Source organism: Dendrobates tinctorius, unplaced genomic scaffold, assembly GCF_039654945.1.
Source record: "Dendrobates tinctorius isolate UK_male_01 unplaced genomic scaffold, ASM3965494v1 ptg000011l, whole genome shotgun sequence".
In the NCBI taxonomy this organism is placed as follows: domain Eukaryota; kingdom Metazoa; phylum Chordata; class Amphibia; order Anura; family Dendrobatidae; genus Dendrobates; species Dendrobates tinctorius.
The window spans coordinates 101,100,304-101,126,626 of NW_027361679.1; the positions used below are offsets into that span (position 1 = coordinate 101,100,304).

General features: G+C 45.7%; 1 protein-coding gene across 19 annotated transcripts in view; it reads left to right on the plus strand.

Moving 5' to 3' along the window:
• The window catches only part of ADGRL3 (adhesion G protein-coupled receptor L3), a 948,965-nt gene that overhangs the window by 464,780 nt on the left and 457,862 nt on the right, over positions 1-26,323 (plus strand). For all 19 annotated transcript variants that reach the window (XR_012220302.1, XR_012220289.1, XR_012220304.1 and 16 more), the window contains exon 11: positions 13,883-13,921. Coding sequence is in view for 15 of the 19 variants with exons in the window: in XM_073545473.1 (XP_073401574.1) it covers positions 13,883-13,921 (39 nt within the window). In the remaining 4 variants the exon portion in view is untranslated. The remainder of the gene's footprint in view (positions 1-13,882; positions 13,922-26,323) is intronic.

The following is a 26,323-nucleotide window of genomic DNA, read 5'->3' on the forward strand; positions in this document are numbered from 1 at the left end:
GTTGCTTGGATGAATTTCAGAGTACAAATTGCTATAAAAAACATGGATCGATCAATGTGTCCATGGGAAAAAGCAACAGCAAGGCTTAGAATTTATAAGACAATAATCTCTCACTAGATGCTTGTCATACGCTATACCTACTGCAACACCTCACTGTAAACAAATTGCAGATAGGAAAGGTATTATTGTAGAATATAGAAGAGATTTGACCCTTGTCCTTAAAACATTTTTCTTGTACGTGGCAGCCACAAAGTCTGAAGGAACGCAAGTAACACTGGCAGCTTTGATGAATTTCTGAGTACAGATTACTGCAAAATATTAATCGGCAATAGGTCCATGGAAAAAAGCAACAGCAAGGCTTAGAATTTATAAGGCAATAATCCCTGACTAGATGGTTGTCATACGCGAAATGGAGCGCCCCCAGGGTCTCGCCAGGTCGGCGGGGTACTCGGAGCCGGGCCCGGTGGATTTCAATGGGAGTTGTCACGGTAGCTGTGACCCGGTCCGTGGCCCTGGGTGTCCATTGTAAAAGGGGAATGTTGAGTGTGTGGATGATGATTAAAGTTTATAAGTGAATGATTCGTGACGCCACCTGTGATGTTCGGCAATGAAGATGTTAAGCCGACGCTGCCGACAGATCCTCTGGGACAGATGGTGTGGTGCAGCAATGGTGTTGTGGCCCTCCACAGGTAGGGCAGTAGTCCCAGGGCAGTGTAGGTGAAGAGATCATGAGGAGACGTAGATGGTGCGGTGTCAGGAACAGCGATGTAGCAGTGCTGAGTGTGTTGGCGCAGGAATAAGTGGAGGACACCAGGGCATGTAGTTCCAAAGCTTTACTCACAGTCTGTGATGCATACAGGTGCCCGCCTCGGTGCAGTGTCCTCCGGGTCATGGGCTCAGCCAACCACCAGGCAAGATGAAGTACTCCCCTCCAACACTCCGCCAACATAAATGCCTTTTCTGAACGTTCCCTTTTGCGTCTATAGTTAAGTACTCTCAGTACTGAGTTACACTGGAGTTCCTCCTGTCAGATGTTCCTATGAACTCTACTTGTACGGCAGACAGCTGTAGCCTGCTTCAGGGACTCCTTGCTACCAAGTCCCGGCTCACTATCGTTGCTGTTGTGCCCCCAAGTCTTGTGTGGGAATAAAGTGGTCACTACTTCTATTCCTCCGGTGTCTGCTGCAGGACCATTAGTATCCGTACAACCTCGGGGACCGGACCCCGGCCTTGCGCTTAGAACTTGAAAAGGGTTCTCCTCTAACCCTGGTCCTTGTTCTCTTATTCTCCTTACGTTCTGTGCTAATCCTTCCTAATGGAGAATCAAGCTTCCTTTCTCTGTCTCCTTCCTGTGCCAGCAGACCCAGATCACTGTGGCCTGCTGCAGCACTTCATTCTTCCATCCCTCTCCTGGGGATCTTCTCTATCTCACACTCCGTCTGTCTGCATCCTCACTCATTGACTGAATGAAAGACTGACTGACTCAACTCTTCCCGCTCTTTTATGTGAACTAAACTCCACCCACCTCCCAGCACGTTTCGTGTTCCAAGCAGGGAGCCACCAAGGGGTGCTATGCTATACTCCAAGCAGGGAGCCACCAAAGGTGCTTTGCTACACTACTTTGTGGTGTGGGGTGCAGGTGTTGGAGCGTGGTCAGGTGTCTCCACCTTACCTAGCTGGTGGGGTACCACACCTCAGGAGGAGGTGCAGTACCTCTGTGGCGACTGAACCCTCAAGGGGCGCCACACCAACGTCTCCCTCGCCCCTATGACTGAATGCCAAATGCTTGCGGGGAGAATAAAGATCATTTTCTCCCCACTGCATTCGGCTGCGTGCAGGTGACGGACAGCATCATAACGCTGTTAACACTGCACTGTGCATGGGCTGAAAAACATTTACCCCTGAGGAGTATACATTTATATAAAAGATTGTTCGAGGTAGGCCTCTAAAAATTGTCACTGTGGTCATCATAAACACATCATAAAAAAATTTATAACGAGGGTAGCATGATCACCTTGTTGATATGATGGTAGATGAGGAGGAAGACAACACAAAAAAGAGGAAATCCTGAAGCGTAACCCATGTTTAGGTGGGAAGGGTTGCATGGGAATAGACCAGAAATAAACCCCTAAAAACTGGATTTGAGTTTACGTTCCGCTGCTGTCATCCGGTGTTGTACAGAAGTCTGGCTCAAACCAGCCCTTATTCATTTTGATAAGAGTCAGCTTATAATACCCCAGGTGATACTAAAACCCGCTCTAACAAAATGCCAGCGGCAGGCCAGGACCTCCAAGGTGTAGAGAGACAGCTCATGCCATGTGTCTAGCTTGGCTACTCAACAGTTGTAAGGCATTGGGGAATCATGGAGGACGCTTGTATTGTCGGCAAGGTACTCCTTCAGCATCTTTCAAAACTTTTCCCTCCTTGTCAGAGTACCCAACGCATCAGGGCCTGGGCGATGGGAGGGTCTGAGAAAACTATCCTAGACCCTTGAGAGTATTCCCCTGCCTCTGCTGCATCTGGTGTGCGTCTCCCTCATCTCCACTCCTTGGCTGTCCAAGGAACTGTGGCCTCTGCCGCAAGCCTTGTAAGATGTGAATTTTTTCAATGATTCTTCAAGTAGGGCCTTATGGAACTGCAACATTTTATTAGACCTCTACGCCACGGGAAGGATAGATGGAAAGTTCTCCTTGTAGCGTTGGTCTAGAAGGGTGACTGTTAGGAAATACTTCATATTTCTTATTGTTCTAATTACACCTCCAGAACTTTCCACTGCATCTTCTGGGTTTGACATGCTGCCCCATCCCCCATTAGGTTGTGCAGTTAAAGGGAATCTGTCACCCTTTTTTTCGGCTTGCAGCTGCCAGCATAGACATCGGGGGCTTATCTACAGCATTCTGTAATGCTGTAGATAAGCCTCTGATGTAACCTGAAAGATAAGAAAAACACGTTATATTATACTCTCCGGGGTGGGCGGTCCGGTCCGGTGGGCGTTGCGGTCCGGTCCGACGCCTCCCTTCTTCATGCGATGACGTCCTTTTCTCCCATCCTGTAATGGCTGCGGCGCAAGCGCACTGCTCTGCCCTGTTGAGGGCAGAGCAGAGTCCTGCAGTGCGCAGGCGTCTGGAGAGGTCCGGCGCCTGCGCACTGCAGAATTCTGCTCTGCCCTCAACACTGAACTCCTGAGACTACATCCCCCTCACAAAGCTGCAGCCCCCCTCTCCTTCCCCCCTCCCTCTTTCTGCCTGTTGGAATGGCACATAGCTGCAGTCTCTCTGCCTGTGTCTAATTCTACCCCACTCTTGTCTCTCCCTCGGGAATGTGGTTTGTGATCAGCTAGCTCAGCCTTTGTCCAAAAGCACGTGGTTCCTTTGTTTATCTCAGATCGAATATAATAACACAGAATATTCATAGAAGTAGGAAACTTATATTTTTGGAAACTGCAGGGTTAGAGCTATCCACAGGTGGGTTTTGAAGCTTTGGCACCCATCCGGAAGCGAGAAAAGGATTCCTGTCATCCACTAGCCCGCAGGTAGTTCTTGTCTGATATCGATAGAAAGGTAATTTCGCAATAAGAAAAATGATAATTCCGTCATCTCATTGCGACGTTTCCACCCAGAGTTATGACCAATAGTATTTACTTAATAACTTTCTAAAGGGGGTGTAACCAGCCACCCTGTGAGGTCATTCAGGGGGAAGACCCTTAGTTTTCGGCAAAGGTATAAAGCTCAGAGTCACAGACAATGGGGGGTCATTTGCCCGAGGTGCCAGCTAAGAAGCTGTGCTGATAGATCATTTTCCCTTGGGGAAGGCACCTCTCCCCCTCCTCCATATGGTGTGCCATTGACTGAGATATGTAAATTTCATATTTTAATCCATTTTATTTTGTAGTTGTCTGTATATATTGTATCTTGTCTCATTTGTAACATCTTTTATATTTTTGTAAACACTGCTTATATTTTCTGGAGTAAATCTATAAAATTTACTAGTTTCGTTTTCCTTGCTCTATAACATACCGCCACGTTCCCCGCGCTAAAATTTACACTACCGTGTGAGTTGACTCCTGACCCGATATTGATTGTTATGTAGAACAAGGATCTGGTGGCAACACAGTGTTTTGGGTATTTGGGAGACTGGCAGGGGCAGAACAGAGGTTTCATTTGTGTATTACTCACCTGAGAAATGGAACATAAATACCGCCCTCCATGCAGAGTGCCCAATAGCCTGTACACGGCAAGGCTGCCTTTCTGGTGACTACTTATCCTAGGTGTAGTTCCCTGACTGACCTGAGAGTAAGAGGGTGCTAGAGAGCTGCAAATTCCTGAACTGGAATGTGGGATATACAAATCCCTGATAACGTGGGGCAACCAAACACCCCCAGTTCATGACAGTGACCAACCAGTAATTATTGATGGCCAAAATGCGTGCAACACAAGGGTCACAGTAAAGGCAGCGGAACATAAATTCAGCCATGTGTGCCAGACTGCCAACAGTCAAGACTTCCCTGTCCCCACCAAAAGGGGGACTGACCATGTTGTCCTCCTCATTCTCCTCCACATCTTCAGGCCATCCACGCTGAACAGACAGGATGAAAGTGTTGTAGGTACAGGCAACCAGCTCCTTTTATTCCTCCTTCTTATCATTCTTTCCTTGTTGAAAAGATGACATGTGGCTGGGCTGTGTAGCAAAACCCAGTATAATGTCTTGCTCCATCTCCGCTTGCTCCGCCTGAAAAGCCTCCTCTTTAATTGTGAGCAAGGAGCATTTCAGTAGATAGAGAAGAGGAACTACACAGATGTCAGACATTCATGCCCATTCACCAGCTCCTATGTGCGGAGGCTGTCTGCAATACTGATGTGCATAGTGTAGCTGGTATTCAACTACAGCCCTCTGCTGCTCACAAAGCCTTTCCAACAAATGTAAAATTGAGTTCCAAGGCGTGGTGGCATCACATACCAGTCAGTAAGCTGCATGTTGCAAATGCTGCTGCAGCACCACTGGGGCAGCGGCAGCTGTAACTGACTTGTGGAAATGGGCACACACGCAGCATACTTTCTCAAGTAGCTCAGGCAGATCTGGGTAGGTTTTGAGAAACTGCTGGACCACTAAGTTGAGCACGTGGGCCAGGCATGCTACGTGTGCAAGGTTGCCAAGCTTCAGAGCTGCCATCAGGTTACATTGCCATTGTCACACACGACCTGCCTGGTTGTAGATTCAGGGGCAAGAGACACAGATCAGTCTGGTCAGTTAGACCTTTCAACAGCTCCACGGCATTGTGCTGCAGTGCTTCCAGCTTGTGACTGATGTTGATGTTTGTGAGATGGAGGGTGAGGAGGAGAGGGTTCAGGAACTGCTGTAGAATGTGGGTGCAACCCTGATTGAACCAGAACCTGCAATCTTCGGTGTCGGTAGCATGTGTTCCGTTCCATGGTCCGATTGGGTCCCGGCTTCCATAATGTTCACCCAGTGTGCCGTCAGGACAGTCTAGCATCCCTGGCCACAAACACTTGTCCAAATGTCCATGGTTAAGTGGATCTTCCCAGTCACAGCATTGGTCAGGGCACGGCTGATGTTATGGGACACGTGCTTGTGTAAGGCTGGGACGGCACATCGGGAGAAATAGTGGCGACTAGGGACAGAGGGACAGCCGCCGCCATGAAGTTGCAGAAAGGTTCTGTTTACACAAGCCTAAAAGGCAATATTTCCAGGGCAAGCGGTCTGGAAATGTGGCTGTTTAGTAGGAAATGTGACTATGTAGTATTGTAGTCTGTGGGAGTGTGGCTGCGTATTTATGCTTGCGCTCCAAGGACTTTAGTAGGGACAACTGAACGCTGCTCTGGATGTGGACGTGGTTGATGACTGTGATTGCAAGTGTGCAATGACTGGTGCAGGGTGGGAGGCTTCTTCGCCTACATCATGGACAAGGGATTGGCGTGCACATAGAACAGGAGAAGTGGCAGTCACCCGCAGACACTGTTTCTGGACCCTGGCGTTCGGCCCAAGTAGTCGAGTGCTTTGCTTGCATGTGCCTGGGCATGCTGATGGTGGTCAGGCTGGTAGTTGTGCTGCCCCTGCTGATGCTAGCATGGAAGATGTTGCAAATAGCCTTTTTGGGTTAACTGGACTATCTTTAAAACAGCACCAGACTTGTGAACACCTAAACCTTGGCTTGGAAACTTCACCTGTGTTGGTGCTCTGGGAAAAAGTTGCCTGCCTTGTGTCTCTGACCACCCCACTCTCTTCCTGCCTGTTGTGGTGCTGTGGATCACTCCCCCTATGTGCTGCTGTCCTCGCTCTGCATGTCACCTTCCCAGGTGGGGTCAGTGACTTCATCGTCCACCACCTCGTCTTCCATTTCCGCACCCTGGTCCTCCTCCTGGCTTGCTGATGTAACACCACTTGTTGGCAATTGTGTCTCATCATCCTCTATCTCTTGCAACATTAATTGCATTTTCCCACCATCGCCTTCTTGTGAGCGTGGCTGCTCAGATATTTGGGCATCTCTACATGCGCTTTCCTCATGTCCTGCTTGAAACGGTCAGGGCGAGAGGCCAGAATCTATAAATCGAAATGTGAACAGCTTTTCGGAGTGTCCAAGTGTGGAATCACTTGTCTCTGGCCACCCGGCATGGTGGGAGGAAGGAGTATCAGGATGACAATTATGTTTTCTAGAATCACGGCTACTTAAACTGGACCATGTGGTAGGCATGATGGTGCTGGCAATGTGACTAGAAGCATTATCTGCTATCCATCCAACAACCTTTTCACACTGATGTGGCTTCAAGAGTGATTTTTTTTTAACAAACATTTTTATTTGTGGGTTTTGAGGTCCAACTGCAGCAATGATAAATGCCGTATAAAATTTCACTGCTCAAAAAAATTGCAGTATTATGATGGCAGGAAAATTTCCACACCTCAGATTGTTGTATGAGACTGCAGTATCAATATAGCAATGCAATTGAAATCCAACCAAGTCTGGCTGTATGCTTTTGACGCACAACTGCCTCAGTAAAAATGGTGTATAATATTTCCGTGCTCTAATTTGCAGGATTAGGAGCAAAAAGTGCTGCTAACAGCAGTATTATTATTTATTATATTTAGCCCTAAGAAGGACTGTTGTTGTACTTAAAAGAAATATAATTGTGGTTGATTCCCTAGCTAATATGCAGCTATAATTCTGTCCCTCTCTCATCTCCCTACGCTGCCTGTTTCTGAGGACAGGTTGACGCTATGCAGCCAGCCGATCATAATAATGCCACAACCAAGATGGCTACGGCATTACAGTGCCTGGCAGTGCCAAAACATGTGGGGCGGGGATTCGAGAACCTGCTCAAACATTAAAAAAATACTCGCCGAGTAACTAACATCCCAAGCAGACTTTTGCTTGAGAGAGTAACAAGTAGTGACGAGTCCACTCACTCGTCACTAGTGATTACTGCAACGCTTGTTTTCAACACACATTGTGAAAGTACATATAGATTTTAATATTTTGATACGTTCACATTCATTTTGAAAATGTACAGATGAAAATGACTATGCTGGCAATGACAACTAATCATAGCACCAGTATGTTGAAAGCGAACCAACAGCGCCCTCGGTCGTGCTGGTGTGCATGGAAAACTGTATGCTGAAATGCTTTTGAGATGACAGGTGTATAGTTACCATCAAGCAAAGGAATAACTATTGGATAGATATGCTTTTAGATACTCACTATAAAAACAAAATGAGGGAATTTTAGGGGGTTATCAAAAAGGGAGTCCAAATTGCCTTATTTCCAGAATAAGCTCTGTTAATGGCTCTGCAAAGCTTTTCCCTAAAGGATGCCTGCTGACCACACAACTGACCAGGAAACCCTTCTCTGCTCCCCACAGATATAACGCTCCTCTGTGTCTGTGCTAGCATTCTGGCAATATCAAGTAGCCGGGACAGTAGCAGCAGCTATATCGTATTTGTCATGATGGACCAGATGTTTTATGTGCCATTGTGCCAACCTGAGGCACTTAAGCAATCGGAAAAGCACTACCTAAAAAGTTAGGTTCAGTTGTGCCTAGACTGTGCCATTTCTTGAGTAGAAATCTAAAGTCCCCATCCGATGAATTTCTGTGTCAGGCGATTTGGCCAGTGGCAAGAACTGGTCCAGTTTGCTATAGGCGTACTACCATGTATTGCCTCCAGTATACCGCTAGAGAGGGTATTCAGCGCCACTGTTGACTTTATCATGCCAAACCAGACCAGGTTATCTTCCAAAAACCTTACATTGGTTAAACTTAATCTGGCAGGAATCATTGCAAACTTTAATTTACCTAAGCTGATGCAAATGGTTAGATTAGCTGCATCATTTTACTGTCTGACTATCTGTTGTCTATCTTCTGCACAGCTGTTGCCAGAGCTGGTGGGCCATGCTTGACTAATCATCTACTCCTTGCACATCAAGTCTACACTGTAGTACTAATGCCGCCATGGCTGCCCTACACTGACACATTTCCTTGTCTGCCCTATACAGTGGGAAGTATTTAGTCAGCCACCATTTGTGCAAGGTCTCTGAACTTAAAAAGATAAAAGAGGCCTGTAATTGACATGATAGGTAGACCACAAGTATGAGAGTCAAAATGAGAAAACAAATCCACAAAATCACCTTGTCTGATTTGGCAAGATTTATTTTTCAAATTATGATGGAAAATAAGTATTTGGTCATTACCAAAAGTTCATCTCAATATTTTGTTATATATCCTTTGTTGGTAATGAGGTCAAATGTTTTCTGTAAGGCTGTGTGCCCATGTTGCGTTTTTTTAACATTGCCGCCGTGTTTTTGCAGCCGCGGAAACGCTTAAAAAGCGCATCCCCATGCAATCCTATGGGATTCCGCAGTTGTTGTGTCAATGCTGCAGATTTTACCGCTGCGGAATTGCATAGCGGTAAAATTCACAGCATGTCCATTATTTCTGTGGAATGGCGGCGATTCTGCCGCCATAGGATCGCATTAAAACGCTCACTTTACGCATGTGGCTATGCCCACCATGTGTAAAGTGAGCACTTCATGTGCGGATGGTACCCAGGGTCTGGAGGAGAAGAGACTCTCCTCCATGCCCTGGGTACCATATTCCTGTAAAAAATAGAATTAAAATAAAAATAGGGATATACTTACCCTCTGTCGGCCCCTGGAGCCCTCGCGGTCGTCATTGGCGCTGGCGGGAACTTCCGTTCCCAGGGATGCATTGCGCGAATGACCTGTGATCACGTAGCAGTCTTGCGAGATCGCTACGTCATCAAAGGTCATTGTCACAAGGCATCCCTGGGAACAGAAGTTCCCGCCAGTGCCAATGACGACCGCGAGGGCTCAGGGGCCGACGGAAGGTGAGTATATCCCTATTTTTTAATTTTTTTAATTATTTTTAACATTCTATCTTTTACTATTGATGATGCTATGCTTGATAAGTGTGACCAACCTGTCAGTCACTTTTCCAAACGATGCTTCAAATCACTTGGAAAAGTGCAAGCATTCTGCAAGCTAAAAAAGCTTGCAAAATGCTTGTGTTTTTCGGGAAAACTCATGGGAATTCCGCATGCGTTTTACCCGCTGCAGGGAGTTGCGGAAATGTTGAACATGGGCACATAGCCTAAGTTTTCACAAGGTTGACGCACACTGTTGGTGGTATGTAGGCCCATTCCTCCATGCAGATCTGCTCTATAGCAGTGATGTTTTGGGTCTGTTGCTGGGCAACACGGATTTTCAAATCCATCCAAAGGTTTTCTATGGGGCTGAGGTCTGGAGACTGGCTAAGACACTTCTTCGTTGCCCTGGCGGTGTGTTTGAAATCCTTGTCATGCCAAAAGACCCATCCACATTTTATCTTCAATGACCTTGCTGATGGAAGGAGGATTGCACTCAAAATCTCAAGATACATTGTACTCTTCTGGATAATCCAAATGCTCTCTAGCAAACTTCAGACGGGCCTGGACACGTCTGGCACTGCAGAATCTGAGTCCCTGACGGCGTGGCGTGTTAATGATGGTAGTCTTTGTTACGGTGGTCCCAGCTCTATGCACGTCATTCACTAGGTCCCCCTGTGTGCTTCTGGTATTTTTGCTCACTGTTGTTGTGATCATTTTGACCCCACGGGGTGAGATCTTGCATGGAGCCCCAGGTCGAGGGAGATTATCATTGGTCTTGTATGTCTTCCATTTTCTTATTATTGCTCCCACAGTTGATTTCATCATACCAAGCTGCTTGCCTATTGCAGATTCTGTCTTTCCACCCTGGTGCAGGGCTACAATTCTGTTTCTGGTGTCCTTCAACTGCTCTTTGCTCTTCACCATAGTGGAGTTTGGAGTGTGATTGTTTGAGGTTGTGGACAGGTGTCTTTTATACTGCTAACAAGTTCAAACAGGTGCCATTACTACAGGTGATGAGTGGAGGACACAGGAGCCTCTTAAAGAAGAAGTTACAGGTCTGTGAGAGCCAGAAATCTTGCATGTTTTTAGGTGATCAAATTCTTATTTTCCATCATAATTTGCAAAGTAAATCTTGCCAAATCAGACAAGGTGATTTTCTGGATTTGTCTTCTCATTGTGATGCTCATAGTTGTGGTCTACCTATAATGTCAATTACAGGCCTCTCATCTTTTTATGTGGGCGAACTTGCACAATTGTTGGCTACTAAATACTTTTTTCCCCACTGTATATTGTCTTCCTTATATGTGGCTTCTACCACTGTCACTACAACTGACCAGCTACAGAAGCCACACATCTCTTATTGGGGTTACCATTGCAGGCCCTACAGTTCAAGATATTTCCTTATCTGAACCTTAATATTTTGTCATTATTCGACTTCTGATGATGCCATTGCCACTTAACACCAACACATATCTTCTGCACTTGTTCTTAATTCTTTAAAAAGGAATAATTTTTGGATGGCTTGATATAAACCCCTAGTAAATATTTAACTGTTTTGAGATCAGCTATCCTGTTGCTCATCCCCAAAAAAAGCCATTACTTCTTCAATTATTAAAAAAGTTAACCTATTCTTGCTCCCTAAATAAATAAATAATTTTTGGACAGCTTGTAGCTATGATTGAGCATTAAAATGCTGGTACTCGAATCAAGCGGGTCAGACAATTGGACAGGCTCGACTTGAGTACTGAGTATAATGAAAGTCAATGTGAAAGCATTTTTCCTGAAAACCGTAACAAGAGTGCTGGGAACCAAGAGAAGATGCATCTCTGACTTCCAGGTTGCTGCTGGCAACAGTGTTGTCAGAGTATTAGACTGCGTGCCCACAATCAGCAATACTAGCATTCTGGACATAGCATATTTTATTTATTAATCTAATAAATAAATAATTGAAAAATCAATGTGGATTCCCCCCTATTTTTTGATAACCAGCCAAGGTAAAGCAGACAGCTGCAAACTTATATTATCAGGCTGGGAAAGTTCATGGTTATTTTGCCCTTCCCAGCCTAAAAATACAAGCCTGCAGCCACCCCAGAATTGGAGTATCACATTAGATGCACCAATTCTGCCACTTTTTCTGTTTTTTCCTGATTGCCCTGGTGCAGTGGCAATCGGCGAAATGGTAGTTGGGATTGATGACAACTGTGATTGATCAAAATCACAGCTGGCATCAAGCCCTGGGATTAGTAATGGAGAGGTATCTATCAGACACCCTCATTACTAACCTGGTATATCAGACATATCCAGGGGGGCAGGCGGGGCATCTGACCTGGGTGCAGCTGTGAGGGGGGGCGTCGTTGTGCCGCCTAATGCAGCCGTCTGAGGTATCTCCTCGGTGGCTGCATTTTGCTTCTCCCCAGACTCGAGTACAAGTGAAGCTCTGTCTGCCAAAGATTTATTGTAATAGCATTTGAGGACACAGTTTGGGGGGGGACATTTGTACCTGTCTCCCATAATCTTCAAATTACTCAGAACCCCCTGCCTCACTGAGGAGAGCGAGAAAGCAAAACGTTCCTCTCTACTGGAACTTCTGATGCCCCTCCTCTGCTAAAAGTACCAAACTGTGGATGGTAACCGTATGCACCAAAGAATGATGACCTGCCGGTAGATTCTTGATGGTGATTATTGATAGCAAATTCTGCCAGCGCTAAGTAGGATGCCCAATCCTCCTGATATTCGTAGACAAAACACCTGAGGTAAGTCTCCAAATTCTGGTTAACGCGCTCGATCTGTTCATTCTACTGTCGATGGAAGGCAGAGGAAAAGGACAGCTGCACCCCCAGTCGAGAACAGAACTCCTTCCAGAACTTGGAATCAAACTGTGTCCCCCATCTGACACCACATCGGAGGGAATCCTGTGAAGCTTCATGATCTCATTTATAAACACCTGAGCAAGAGTCTTGGCATTCGAAAGTGCTGGTAATGCGACGGAATGAACCATTTTAGGCTAGTTTCACATTTGCGTCTTTGTGCGCAGCGCATTGTGCTCAAGTAGAAACGCATGCAAAAACGCACATGCACATGCGTTTTCACCAGTTTCTAGACATGTTTACTCTAAAAAACACATGCATACGCAAACGCAGGCGTACGCATGTCCATGCGCACGCCTGTGTTCCCATAGACTGTAATGCGTTGCTTTGACGCATTCTGTGCGCAAGCGTATGCATGCTTTTTTTAACGCCTTTGGGCAGACACAAAAATGCAACATGTTGCGTCCGGCGCGTCTAGGCGCATACCTCGAAAAAACGCTTGCGCACGAAAACGCATACGAATGAATGCAAACGCAAGACCATGCGTGCGCCATGATAAACATAGGTACATGACTACCCCTTTCTGCAAAATCTTGACAGGATCCTCATTATCACCACCACCAGGGAACATCTGGGACAAAGCATCAGCCTTGACATTTTAGATCCCTGGATGGAATTTACCAGGGGATGTACCCTGAGACAACACACCCCAACCCCCACCTCCGACGCATCAACCTCCACAACAAAGGGCTGGGAAACTTTGGGATATCTATCTCAAGACTTGAGAATGGCTCACAAACTTGAGCAGAAACGTTGCCATTTTGGGCAATTAAGTAATCACTTTTTTTCACCTTGATCTGGTGTGCGGCCTCTGTTTTTTGTCTTCTAGGTAGATAGATATCCTGCAGATATATAATTTCACAAGCCCCCTTCATAGTATAAACTTGTACCCTTTTATGCCTTTTACGTGGAGTTTATTCAGGGAATTCCACAACTGGAAACCTGAAAAACATAATAAGAGAGAAACAAAAACAAGACACTGTCCCTCGTTCACCAATTTATTAGAAAATAAGGGTCCCATGCAGGTTCGACCTAGTCCAGTGGTTCCCATGACATTCCCCAATTATGTCGTTAAAAGCCTATGGAATCTCGTTTTGAGGCTCCATAGGCTTATAGCAGCAACCACTCCCGCCTCATGCTGCACTCCGCGGCTCTGAACGGCGGTAACGTCACTAACTATACCGCTCATCAGAGTCCTCGGGTATAGCAGATGGCAGCGTGAGCCGGGAGTGGCTGCTTCCTTAGTATTGCACAAGTGATGGAATTATTATCAAGGCATCAGAAACTACCACAGGATCTCTCACCTGTGCAGTACTAAGGAAATCCTGAAAACATGATCTGTTAAAGGGGTATGAATGGTAAAATTGTAAACTTGGTCTGATTGAATGGAATCTGTCAGCAGTTTTTTGCTATTTAATCTGAGGGCAACCTAATATACAGCAAGAGGGCCTGATGGCATCAGTGTATTACTTACTAGGCTGTGTGTTGTAGTTTCAATACAATCAGTGTTTTTTTAACAGGAGATTATCACTTAAGGACTAGATCTCCTGCAGGACAGTCCATGTTTGCCGAGTAAATTAAAAGTTACTAATTTGACATATTTTTATTTCTTTTTTTGACAGTTGCAGAAAAGGGAGCGTTCGTGCAGAGCGTATGTCCAGGTAAAATTTATTATCTTTTGCAGCATATCTGAAATGCTATGTCAATGTATGTTACATGTCTTATTTTGAAACCGTTATACAGGCAATCAAGTTGAAATAATGATCCTAGGGCTATATTTACCATTGCAGTCCTAGATGAAGGCATCCCCAGCTAGCATCACTTAAGGCCCCGTCACACAGACAGCTTCACCAGCGATCAGCACAGCGATGCCGAGCGTGCGGCATCGCTGGCCATCCCTGTAAAAAACAGAATTAAAATAAAAAATATTGTTATTCTCACCTTCCGATGTCCCGCGCAGTCTTCCGGCCTCTCTCCACGCTCCGGTCCCAGTGATCCTTTGCGAGAATGACCGCGAGAATGTCACGGTCTCGCGGCAGTGAAGTCTCGCGGTCATTCGTGCAAAGGATCACTGGGACCGGGAGCGTGGAGAGAGGCCGGAAGACTGCGCGGGACGCCGGAAGGTGAGAATAACAATATTTTTTATTTTTTTTTATTATTTTTTACACCTGATCGCTGGTCTCCCGCCTGTCACACACAGCGATGCGTGCTGGCCAGCGGGAGACCAGCGACCAAAAAATGTCCAGAGATTTCCCAGAGTGATCAGCGATACCGGCAGGGGGGGCCGCTCGCTGATCGCTGTCACACACAGCGATCTCGCTAGTGAGATCGCTGTTACGTCACAAAAGTTGTGACTCAGCAGCAATCTCGCTACCGAGATCGCTTAGTGTGACGGGGCCTTTAGGGTTTCTTTATAGGAACTGACCGCCGGCTTTAAACAACCACTGATCAGTACTTACTTATAGATTAGCAGTCGTTTAATAGCCTGTTTACACCGGAAGACCGGGCCGAATGATGAACAGTGTGGCCAGGCTGCAATTATTCTTGGATTGCGCGACTCCTGTGTACACAGGACGATGCACCGCCAAAAACCATGATCTTCTGTGCAGCACAAAAGATCACTTTACCCGATGGAACGAGAGTTTTTGCCCATTTAATGGATGATTGACCGAGAAACCAGCATCTCTATGAACGTAAAGTAATCTAAATAACAAAACTAACATGAACAATTATTGCAGTGCAATGTACATTTATAGTAATAATCTTTATTTATAATAATCTTTATTTTTATATAGCGCTAACATATTCCGCAGCGCTTAACAGTTTCCACACATTATCATCACTGTCCCCGATGGGGCTCACAATCTGAATTTCCTATCAGTATGTTTTTGGAGTGTGGGAGGAAACTGAAGTACCCAAAGGAAACCAACGCAAACAAGGGGAGAACATACAAACTCCTTGCAGATGTTGTCCTTGGTGGGATTTGAACCCAGGACTCCAGCGCTGCAGTGCTATCCACTGAGCCACCATGCCGCCCTGATTTATGACACTGGTTGGGCATTGTACTCAACGCCATAAATTTACAGTGCAGTCTGAGATGCTATGCCTTATCCGCAGCATTGATTGAGTGTATTGTATAGTACCGTAAGACTGGGAAATACTGATAGGCACCCAGACCCTTCTTGAACTTTTGTAGTGAATCAACCATTACATCATCAAATGGCTGAGAGTTTCATAGTATCACTGCTTTTACCGTAAAGAATCACTGCATGTGATAATGGCTAAACCTTCTTACCTGTAGACATAGAGGATGACCCATTGTCACCAAGCCTAAGTGTAAAAAGTTCATTAGAAAGACCGCTCTTATATTTGCCTATAGTAATAAGATCACCCCGAATCCTTCATTTTTTGAAACTGAATAACCCCAAGTTTGGTAACCTGTCTTGTTATTGCAGTTATCCCATTCCCTTAATAGCCTCAGTTGCTCTTCTCTGCACCCACTCTAGTTCAGCCCTTCTTATACACTGGAGACTGTAACTGTGCACAGTATTTTAAGTCCTGCCACACTAGTGACTTGTATACATGCAAAACTATGTTCGTATCACGAGCATTTATACCTCTTTCATGCATCCAATCGGTTTATTTATGCGGCACGGACAGATGGCATTTCTGCAGCATGGCAAATTTATCTCGGTTGAAGCAACGGCATTAGGCGTAGCAGGGTTGCCATATACTAGGAAGCTTATGTGGTATAAATTTAGGTGGCACAACCCTTTATAGTGTATGGGATACAGGTGCGTCTTCCTTATGAGCTGGTGACACTTCATCCAAGTATAAATATATCTAAAGAAAAGTAGAACAGCTGACACCCCCTGGAAGACCTGGAGTTAGCAGGTCATGTCGAGTAATGAATCGCTGTCCTTTTTAGAGTTGGTTTTATTCATGTCCTATTTTAAATGGATTTCCTTTCCTTCAGTGTTGACAGGGTTAAGGACTCTTTCAATGCTGACTGAGACCATACAGCTTGGTTGCTCTCAGCTGCAACTGCTCATCAATTACTGGCTCTGGGCGTCTAGTCCCTGCCGGTGAAAGATTTGTTTTCCTGTGCTAAGTGCTAAAGCTGAGTAGTTGGAATAAGAGTTGTAGTAGTAGTGATCTGCTGTTTGCAGTTGTACGTGAGAGGTTATCTCCTGGTTCCTATTCCTATTTAGTTTATTCCGCCCTGTCCCTATTTTCCTTCCTTTTGTTGGTGGTTGCTTTTGTATGATAGTGGTTTTCTGTTATCCCTGTTTTGTCTTTGTGTCTTGTTTATCTTACATTTCTGTCCCATGTCTCATGGGGGTGGGGGAGGGGACAGATCAGGGTATAACAGGAGCATAGTAACGACAGAGACCCGGACCTCTCTACCTTCAAGAGTACCCTCGGGATAGGGATAGTTGGATTCAAAGTTCCAGGGACAATTTGAGGCCCCTGTCCCTTACTAAAGACCATCACAGCGTGACAACAGCACTCCAGTCTTACAGGTTTGCCTCAGCCATACATTTATTGAAACATTTCAGACCCATCAAAAACAATTATTCTAATTCTTATTCATTGCATGTGACATTTTGGGTCAAGAGACCCTTAATTAGGCTATATGATAGAAACAAAAGACTAAAAAGTTAGCGAGGATATATACAGTGGATGAAATAAGTATTGAACATGTCACCAATATTCTAAGTAAATCTATTTCTAAAGGTGCTATTTACATGAAATTCTCACCAGATGTCGGAAACAACTCATCCAATCCACACAGGCAAAGAAATCAAACCATAGATGTCTAGAAATTAAGTTATATGTAATAATGAGAAATGACACAGGGAAGAAAAGTATTGAACACATGAAAAAAGAAAGGTGCAAAAAGCCATGGAAAGTCATGACACCAGCTGAAATTTATCAGTAATTAGAAAGAAATCCTGCCACTTAGTGAAAAATAATAGCATCTGGTTCAACTGATGGCTATAAAAGGGTGTCTCATTACCAATGTACCGCACAAGAAACATCTCATGATGGGTAAAACCAGTGAGTTGTCTCAAGAACTTTGCAACCTTATTCCTGCAAAACATATTGATAACATTGGTTACAGAAGACTTTCTAAACTACTGGAGCTTCCAGTGAACACCCTTGTGGCCATAATCCAGAAGTGGAAGGAACATGATTTCATCATAAACCGGTCATGACCAAGTGCTCCCCGCAAGATTCCAGACAGAGGAGTGAAATAATTATCACAAGAGTTGTCCAAGAGCTGCAGAGCTACAGAAAAACCTGAAATCAGCAGGTACAATTGTTCAACCTCCATGGCCTTCATGTGCACCTTGCAAGAATCCATTGCTGAACAAGAAGCATGTTTAAGCGCTTTTAAAGTTTTGCTTAAGAATTAGACAAGCCTGTGAAATGCTGGGAGAATATAGTCTGGTCAGATGAGACCAAAATTGAACTTTTTGAATATCATAATACACACCTTGTTTGAAGGTCAAAAGTCGCTGCATATCACCCCCAAAACACTGTACCAATAGTGAAGTTTGGAGCTGGGAACATCGTGGTGTGGGGCTGTTTTTCAATATACGGCACTGGAAAACTTCATATCATTGAAGGAAGGATAAATGGACAAGTGCACCGAGACATTCTTGATAAAAATTTGCAGCCATATACCATGATGAAGAAGATGAAACGAGGGTGGTCATTTCAGCAAGCTAAGGAAACTCTCAATTGGTTTCAGAGAAAATAAAGCTGCTAGAATGGCACAGCCAATCACCTGACCTGAATCCAACAGAAAATATATGGAAGGAACTAAAGCTCAGAGTTCATAGAAGGAGTCCACAGAGCTTTCAGGAGTTCAAGAGTGTTTGTGTGGAAGAATGGGCCAAAATCACACCTGAGCAATGCTAGTGACTAGTTTCTCCATGCAGGATGCTTCTTGAAGCTTCATCAGCAACAAAGGATTTTGTACGAAGTATTAATTACATTTTAGTAAGTATGTTTAATACTTTTTTCCTGTGTCGTTTCTCATTATTACACATAAATTAAGTTATGTACATAGTAAAGGAGAAGGTCTGCTCAACTGTGAGTTTCGTGCCCAGAAGAATGGCATACGTCAATATAATGAAATGATAACTTTGGCACTGAAGAATGAAAATGCTTCATAAATCGTTATTCAAATTATATTTACAGTAATAAATTCCGACCAGTGAAACACAGGCAAGAATCCAACATTTTGTCGTATTGGAGGCCTTTGTCAAGGTAATCTGGCAATATTGTGTATAAGAAACATATTTCAATACGCATGAAAAAAACTAATATATTAATATACATAAATAGTTGTAGATCGGGGGAATAATAATACTAAATGCATAACATTCCACTTGGAACAAATGAATATAATGATAATAATCGCATAAGTTATACTATTTATGTATTGTAAGACTCCTCCTTTGTCTTTCAGTTTTCTGGAAGGGTCTGCCTTGGAACCTTGTTAGTATACCATCTGGTGGCCAGACTTTATTACTATATATTAAAAGAAAAAAATTGTTCCTGGATATGTTCCTAGTACTTCCATTTGTTTTTACATTTGTTTCAATTTATACTTGCCATGCTATACTTACGAGATAATTAGAATTAGATTCATTTTTTCCAAGTGTGATGTTTTGTATTTAGTATTATTATTCCTCCGATGCACAACTATTTATTTATGTATATTCATATATTTTTTTTTCACATGTATTGAAATATGTTACTTTTATACAATATTGACAGATAACCTTGGCAAAGGCCTTACATAAGCTGAAAAGTTGAATTATTGTCTGTGTTTCTCAGGTTGGAGTTTATTAAACAGTTATTAAGCTTTTTCATTCTTCAGTGCTGAAGTCATAATTTCATAAATTTATAGACGTTTATGGTTTTATTTCTTTGCCTGTCTGGATAGGATGGGTTGTTACCGACATGTAGTGAGAATTGCATACCATTAGCACATTTAGAAATATATTTACTTAGAAAATTGCTGACGTGTTCAATACTGCATGTATGTATATAAAGTTGGGAATATAAGCATGTGACACACTGCCGATTTTGCAAGTTTTCCCACCTACAAAGAATGGAGAAGTCTGTAATTTTATCGTAGGTAACCCTCAACTTTGAGAGACAGAATCATAAAAAAAAAAAAAACACAGAAAATCACATTGAATGTTTTTTATATAATTTGCATTTTATTGCATGAAATACGTATTTGATACAATAAAAAAAAGTTAATATTTGATGCTGAAACATTAGTTTGCAATTACAGAGGTCAGACTTTTCCTGTAGTTTTTGACCAAGTTTGTACACACTGCAGCAGGGATTTTGGCCCACTCCTCCATATAGATCTTCTCCAGATCTTTCAGGTTTCGGGGCTGTCGCTGGGCAACATTGAGTTTCAGCTCTCTCCAAAGATTTTCTCTTGGGTTCATGTCTGGAGACTTGCTAGGCCACTCCATGACCTTGAATTGATTCTTAAAGAGCTACTCCTTAGTTGCTCTGGCTGTGTGTTTTGGGTCATTGTTATGCTGGAAGACCCAGCTACCACCCATCTTCGATGCTGTTACTGAGGGAAGGCAGCTGTTGGCCAAAATCTCATGATACATGACCCCATCCATCCTCCCTTCAATACAGTATAGTCGTCCCGTACCCTTTGCAGTATGATGTTTCCCTGACCATGCTTCATGGTTAGGACGGTTTTCTTGGGGTTGTACTCATCCTTCTTCTACCACAAAGCACAGCGAGTTGAGTTGATGCCAAAAATATCTATTTTGGTCTCATCTGACCACATAAAATTGTCCTATGCCTCATCTGGATCATCCAGATGGTCATTGGCGAACTTCAAACGGGACTGAACATGTGCTGGCGTGAGCAGGGGGACCTTTTGTGCCCTGCAGGAATTTAATCTTTGATGACGTTGTGTGTTACTAACTATAATGTTTGAGACTGTGGTCCTAGCTCTCTTCAGGTTATTGACCAGATCCTGTCGTGTAGTTCTGGAGTGATTTCTGACCTTTCTCAGAATCATCCTTACCACATGAGGTGAGATCTTGAATGGAGCCCCAGACCAAGGAAGGTTGACAGTCATCTTGTGTTTCTTCCATTTTCTAATAATTGTGCCAACACTTGCTACCTTCTCACCAAGCTGCTTGTATATTGTCCTGTAGCCCAGCTCAGCCTTGTGAAGGTCTATAATTTTGGCCCTGGTGTGCTTAGACAGCTCTTTGGTGTTGGCCATGGTGGAGATAGTTGGAGTGTGCCTTATTGAGTTTGTGGACATGTTTCTTTTATACAGGTAACACGTTCATTAGGTATAATTAATAGAGGTAATGAGTGCAGTGTAGGTGGGCTTCTTAAAGAAAAACTAACAGGTCTGTGAGAGACAGAATTCTTGCTGGTTGGTAGGTGATCAAATACTTACAGTTGTGGTGAAAAGTATTGAAACCCCTGCAATTCTGTCAGATAATACTCAGTTTCTTCCTGAAAATGATTGCAAACACAAATTCTTTGGTATTATTATCTTCATTTAATTTGTCTTAAATGAAAAAAACACAAAAAGAATTGTCCTAAAGTACAAGGTGTACGGAGTGGAGCCATATGTGTACGAGGTGTACAGAGCAGAGCCGCATGTGTATGAGGTGTACGGAGCGGAGCCGAGTGTGTACGAGGTGTACGGAGCGGAGCCATATGTGTACGAGGTGTACGGAGTGGAACCGCGTGTGGTACGAGGTGTACAGAGCGGAGCCACGTGTGGTACGAGGTGTACGGAGCGGAACCGCGTGTGGTACGAGGTGTACGGAGTGGAGCCGCGTGTGTACGAGGTGTATGGAGTGGAGCCACGTGTGTACGGAGCGGAGCCGCGTGTACGATGTACGGAGCGGAGCCGTGTGTATGAGGTGTACGGAGCAGAGATGCGTTTGTACGAAGTGTATTAAGCAGAGCCATGTGTGTACAATAGGGTGACCGGATCTCATATGAGGGGGAAAAAATGTCAGAATCTTGTTCGTCTGGACCCCACAAAACGATTCCCCTTTCCAGATATTGAGAGAGCCAAAATTTGAGCTCGATCAAACGACGTTAACCCGTGCCGCTCGTCGCTCAAAGTTTGAAAAAATCCAAATTGAGGTATTTTAAGATTTAGGTATTTTGCATAGTCTGTTAGACTATAAAGAATGTGACAACAACATTGCAGAAATAGCCCTGACCAAATTTTCGAACCATTTGTGGTATTTTAATGCAGAGTTGGTGGGATTATCGTGTTTTGATCCCACCATTACAGACAACGAAAAGTTGTTAATGGCTAATAGTGTTGAGCGATACCGTTTGATACCCAAAAATATCGTATCGGATGGTATCGCCCGATACGAAAAAAATATCGGGTATCGCCGATTCCGATACCGGAAATCCCATTCAAGTCAATGGGACTTCCGGTATCAGAATTAAAAAAAGGCCTTTATTTCCTTGTTGGCTAATTCTACATAATTGAAAACAAATAAGAATCATGTAGAATGTATTGTGGGAGGTGGAGGAGACATTAAAAGCATAGTGGTTTATTCAAATCACATGGCATAGCATTAATTCCAATTTTTTTTTTCAAGACGTTCGGAGTTAAAAAGATATTGACTATGTTAACTTTTTTATATTTAGTCAGATATGTATGTTTCTCAACTTCCATGCTCTTCACCTTCTTTTGTACTTCTCCCACACTTTCTCCTTCATGATCCGCAGCAGTAGCATTTTTTTCATCAACTTTTTCTTCACCTTATTCATCTTCTTCTTCTTCACCTTCTTCCCATTAATTTTTTTTTTCCATTCTTCATATTCTTCTTATTCAGCTATTATTAATTTTCATATGCTATTTCTTCATCTTCTTCCTATTCTTCTTTTTCTTCATTTTCTTATGGTAACAGGCATTCCTGTAGTACTTATCTATAAAAGTTATAAGATTACACCTTACGTTCTGCCTGTCACAAAAGATTTACAACAGGATTTGTCCGCGCTCAGTTTGGCCAGCAGCAGCAGGCATTTTCCAGGGGCACCACGAGGAGGAACGGACTCACCCCCATTTACTGCTTAGTCTTCTTCTGCTTATAATTTTGATTTCTTCTATGCTGATTTTTTGTCTTATGCTTAATGTTCTTCTTTCTGTTCTTCTACTTATGCTTCTTCTGCTTCTTGTTCTTCTGTCTTTTGTTCTGTATCTTGGTGGTTGTCTTCATGTTCTTTGTCCTCTTGGTCTTATTATTTAGGGTCATATTTCTGGTCTTCTTTGGTGTGGTCTTCAGGGTCGTCATCATCAGGGTCATCGTCATGGAGATCAATAAGGATTACCAAAGACAATTTCAAAAAGCTTGATCTTGGAAATGTAGCAGAAGGTACAAGAAGGCTGAGAAACTGGCGAGAACCAGCAGACAGTGCTGGCATCCGGATGGGTAGCAGAAGGAACAAGAGCCAATGGCACTACCGAGGACCAACTGACGGTGCTGGACCACGGTTACTAAGCAGAAGGTACCTGTGCTAAAAAGCACTACCAAGGACCAGCTGACGGTGCTGGACCTCGGATACCGAGATGGAGGCACCTAGGCCAAAGGCTGTGGCGAGAACAAGCAGACAGTGCTGGCACCCGGATGTGTAGCAGAAGGAACAAGAGCCAATGGCACTACCGAGGACCAACTGACGGTGCTGGACCACGGTAACTAAGCAGAAGGTACCTGTGCTAAAAAGCACTACCAAGGACCAGCTGACGGTGCGGGACCTCGGATACCGAGATGGAGGCACCTAGGCCAAAGGCTGTGGCGAGAACCAGCAGACAGTGCTGGCACCCGGATGGGTAGCAGAAGGAACAAGAGCCAATGGCACTACCGAGGACCAACTGACGGTGCTGGACCACGGTTACTAAGCAGAAGGTACCTGTGCTAAAAAGCACTACCAAGGACCAGCTGACGGTGCTGGACCTCGGATATCGAGATGGAGGCACCTAGGCCAAAGGCTGTGGCGAGAACCAGCAGACAGTGCTGGCACCCGGATGGGTAGCAGAAGGAACAAGAGCCAATGGCACTACCGAGGACCAACTGACGGTGCTGGACCACGGTTACTAAGCAGAAGGTACCTGTGCTAAAAAGCACTACCAAGGACCAGCTGACGGTGCTGGACCTCGGATACCGAGATGGAGGCACCTAGGCCAAAGGCTGTGGCGAGAACCAGCAGACAGTGCTGGCACCCGGATGGGTAGCAGAAGGAACAAGAGCCAATGGCACTACCGAGGACCAACTGACGGTGCTGGACCACGGTTACTAAGCAGAAGGTACCTGTGCTAAAAAGCACTACCAAGGACCAGCTGACGGTGCTGGACCTCGGATACCGAGATGGAGGCACCTAGGCCAAAGGCTGTGGCGAGAACCAGCAGACAGTGCTGGCACCCGGATGGGTAGCAGAAGGAACAAGAGCCAATGGCACTACCGAGGACCAACTGACGGTGCTGGACCACGGTTACTAAGCAGAAGGTACCTGTGCTAAAAAGCACTACCAAGGACCAGCTGACGGTGCTGGACTTCGGATACCGAGATGGAGGCACCTAGGCCAAAGGCTCTGGCGAGAACCAGCAGACAGTGCTGGAACCCGGGTGGGTAGCAGAAGGTACCCATTGAAAGCAAAGTAGCCAGGCCGCAAGCCGGCCGCAGTTACCGAAACCCACAGTCCTACAGGGGGTCCATGTCCCATTGGCGCTACGGATCCAGCCTTCAGTGCCAGTTCCCGCAGCCCACATAGGAGTCACCTAAACTGCAGGCACCGTAGAGTCGGCTAACCCGGCCGCAAGACGACAGGACAACGGATTGGTGGCATAGTGACCTTGACACTACCCGGAAACAGCAGGCGTGCTGGAACCAGGCTGGGCAACAGGGAGTCCCCGTGCCAAAGACACTGCCGAGAACCAGGTGACGGTGCTGGAACCCAGATGGGTAGCAAAAGCTACAAGAGCCAATGGCACTACCGAGGAACAGCTGACGGTGCTGGACCACGGTTACTAGGCAGGAGGTACCTGTGCTAGAAAGCACTACCAAGGACCAGCTGATGGTGCTGGACCTCGGATACCAAGATGGAGACACCTAGGCCAAAGGCTCTGGCGAGAACCAGCAGACAGTGCTGGAACCCGGGTGGGTAGCAGAAGGTACCCATTGAAAGCAAAGTAGCCAGGCCGCAAGCCGGCCGCAGTTACCGAAACCCACAGTCCTACAGGGGGTCCATGTCCCATTGGCACTACGGATCCAGCCTTCAGTGCCAGTTCCCGCAGCCCACATAGGAGTCACCTAAACTGCAGGCACCGTAGAGTCGGCTAACCCGGCCGCAAGACGACAGGACAACGGATTGGTGGCATAGTGACCTTGACACTACCCGGAAACAGCAGGCGTGCTGGAACCAGGCTGGGCAACAGGGAGTCCCCGTGCCAAAGACACTGCCGAGAACCAGGTGACGGTGCTGGAACCCAGATGGGTAGCAAAAGCTACAAGAGCCAATGGCACTACCGAGGAACAGCTGACGGTGCTGGACCACGGTTACTAGGCAGGAGGTACCTGTGCTAGAAAGCACTACCAAGGACCAGCTGACGGTGCTGGACCTCGGATACCGAGATGGAGGCACCTAGGCCAAAGGCTCTGGCGAGAACCAGCAGACAGTGCTGGAACCCGGGTGGGTAGCAGAAGGTACCCATTGAAAGCAAAGTAGCCAGGCCGCAAGCCGGCCGCAGTTACCGAAACCCACAGTCCTACAGGGGGTCCATGTCCCATTGGCACTACGGATCCAGCCTTCAGTGCCAGTTCCCGCAGCCCACATAGGAGTCACCTAAACTACAGGCACCGTAGAGTCGGCTAACCCGGCCGCAAGACGACAGGACAACGGATTGGTGGCATAGTGACCTTGACACTACCCGGAAACAGCAGGCGTGCTGGAACCAGGCTGGGCAACAGGGAGTCCCCGTGCCAAAGACACTGCCGAGAACCAGGTGACGGTGCTGGAACCCAGATGGGTAGCAAAAGCTACAAGAGCCAATGGCACTACCGAGGAACAGCTGACGGTGCTGGACCACGGTTACTAGGCAGGAGGTACCTGTGCTAGAAAGCACTACCAAGGACCAGCTGACGGTGCTGGACCTCGGATACCGAGATGGAGGCACCTAGGCCAAAAGCTCTGGCGAGAACCAGCAGACAGTGCTGGAACCCGGGTGGGTAGCAGAAGGTACCCATTGAAAGCAAAGTAGCCAGGCCGCAAGCCGGCCGCAGTTACCGAAACCCACAGTCCTACAGGGGGTCCATGTCCCATTGGCACTACGGATCCAGCCTTCAGTGCCAGTTCCCGCAGCCCACATAGGAGTCACCTAAACTGCAGGCACCGTAGAGTCGGCTAACCCGGCCGCAAGACGACAGGACAACGGATTGGTGGCATAGTGACCTTGACACTACCCGGAAACAGCAGGCGTGCTGGAACCAGGCTGGGCAACAGGGAGTCCCCGTGCCAAAGACACTGCCGAGAACCAACTGGCGTTGTTGGAGCCCAGGGACAATCATGGTGTAGGCTGAGGCCTACTTGGTGGTAGTTTTAGATTGTGGCCCTGTGCACCTTGCGCTATTATTTACTAGGTCGCCAGTTTAGACTAGTGACGGACCATTCGCCCCTAGCGTGGATGTCCCGGGCAAAAGAAGGCAATGCGCGGGTGACACGCTGGTTCTTAGCATTACAAGGGTTTAAATTTTCCGTTGAGCACAGGGCGGGCACAGCGCACAGAAATGCAGATGCGTTGTCTAGAACGCACTGCTTGGTGACTCGTCGTGTCCGACCCCACGGGCTCGAACAGAGGAGGGGGGTGTGTGAGGTGCCAAGGGGAGAGGTACTAGAAAACAGGTATATTTCTCCCCGTTTCATTTCATATGTCTCCATGTACTGATGATGAAGCCAGTTTATTTCACTGTAATCCAGTCCTGGTTTCCTTAGTGATCAGCATGGAAAGGACTGGTAGTTCC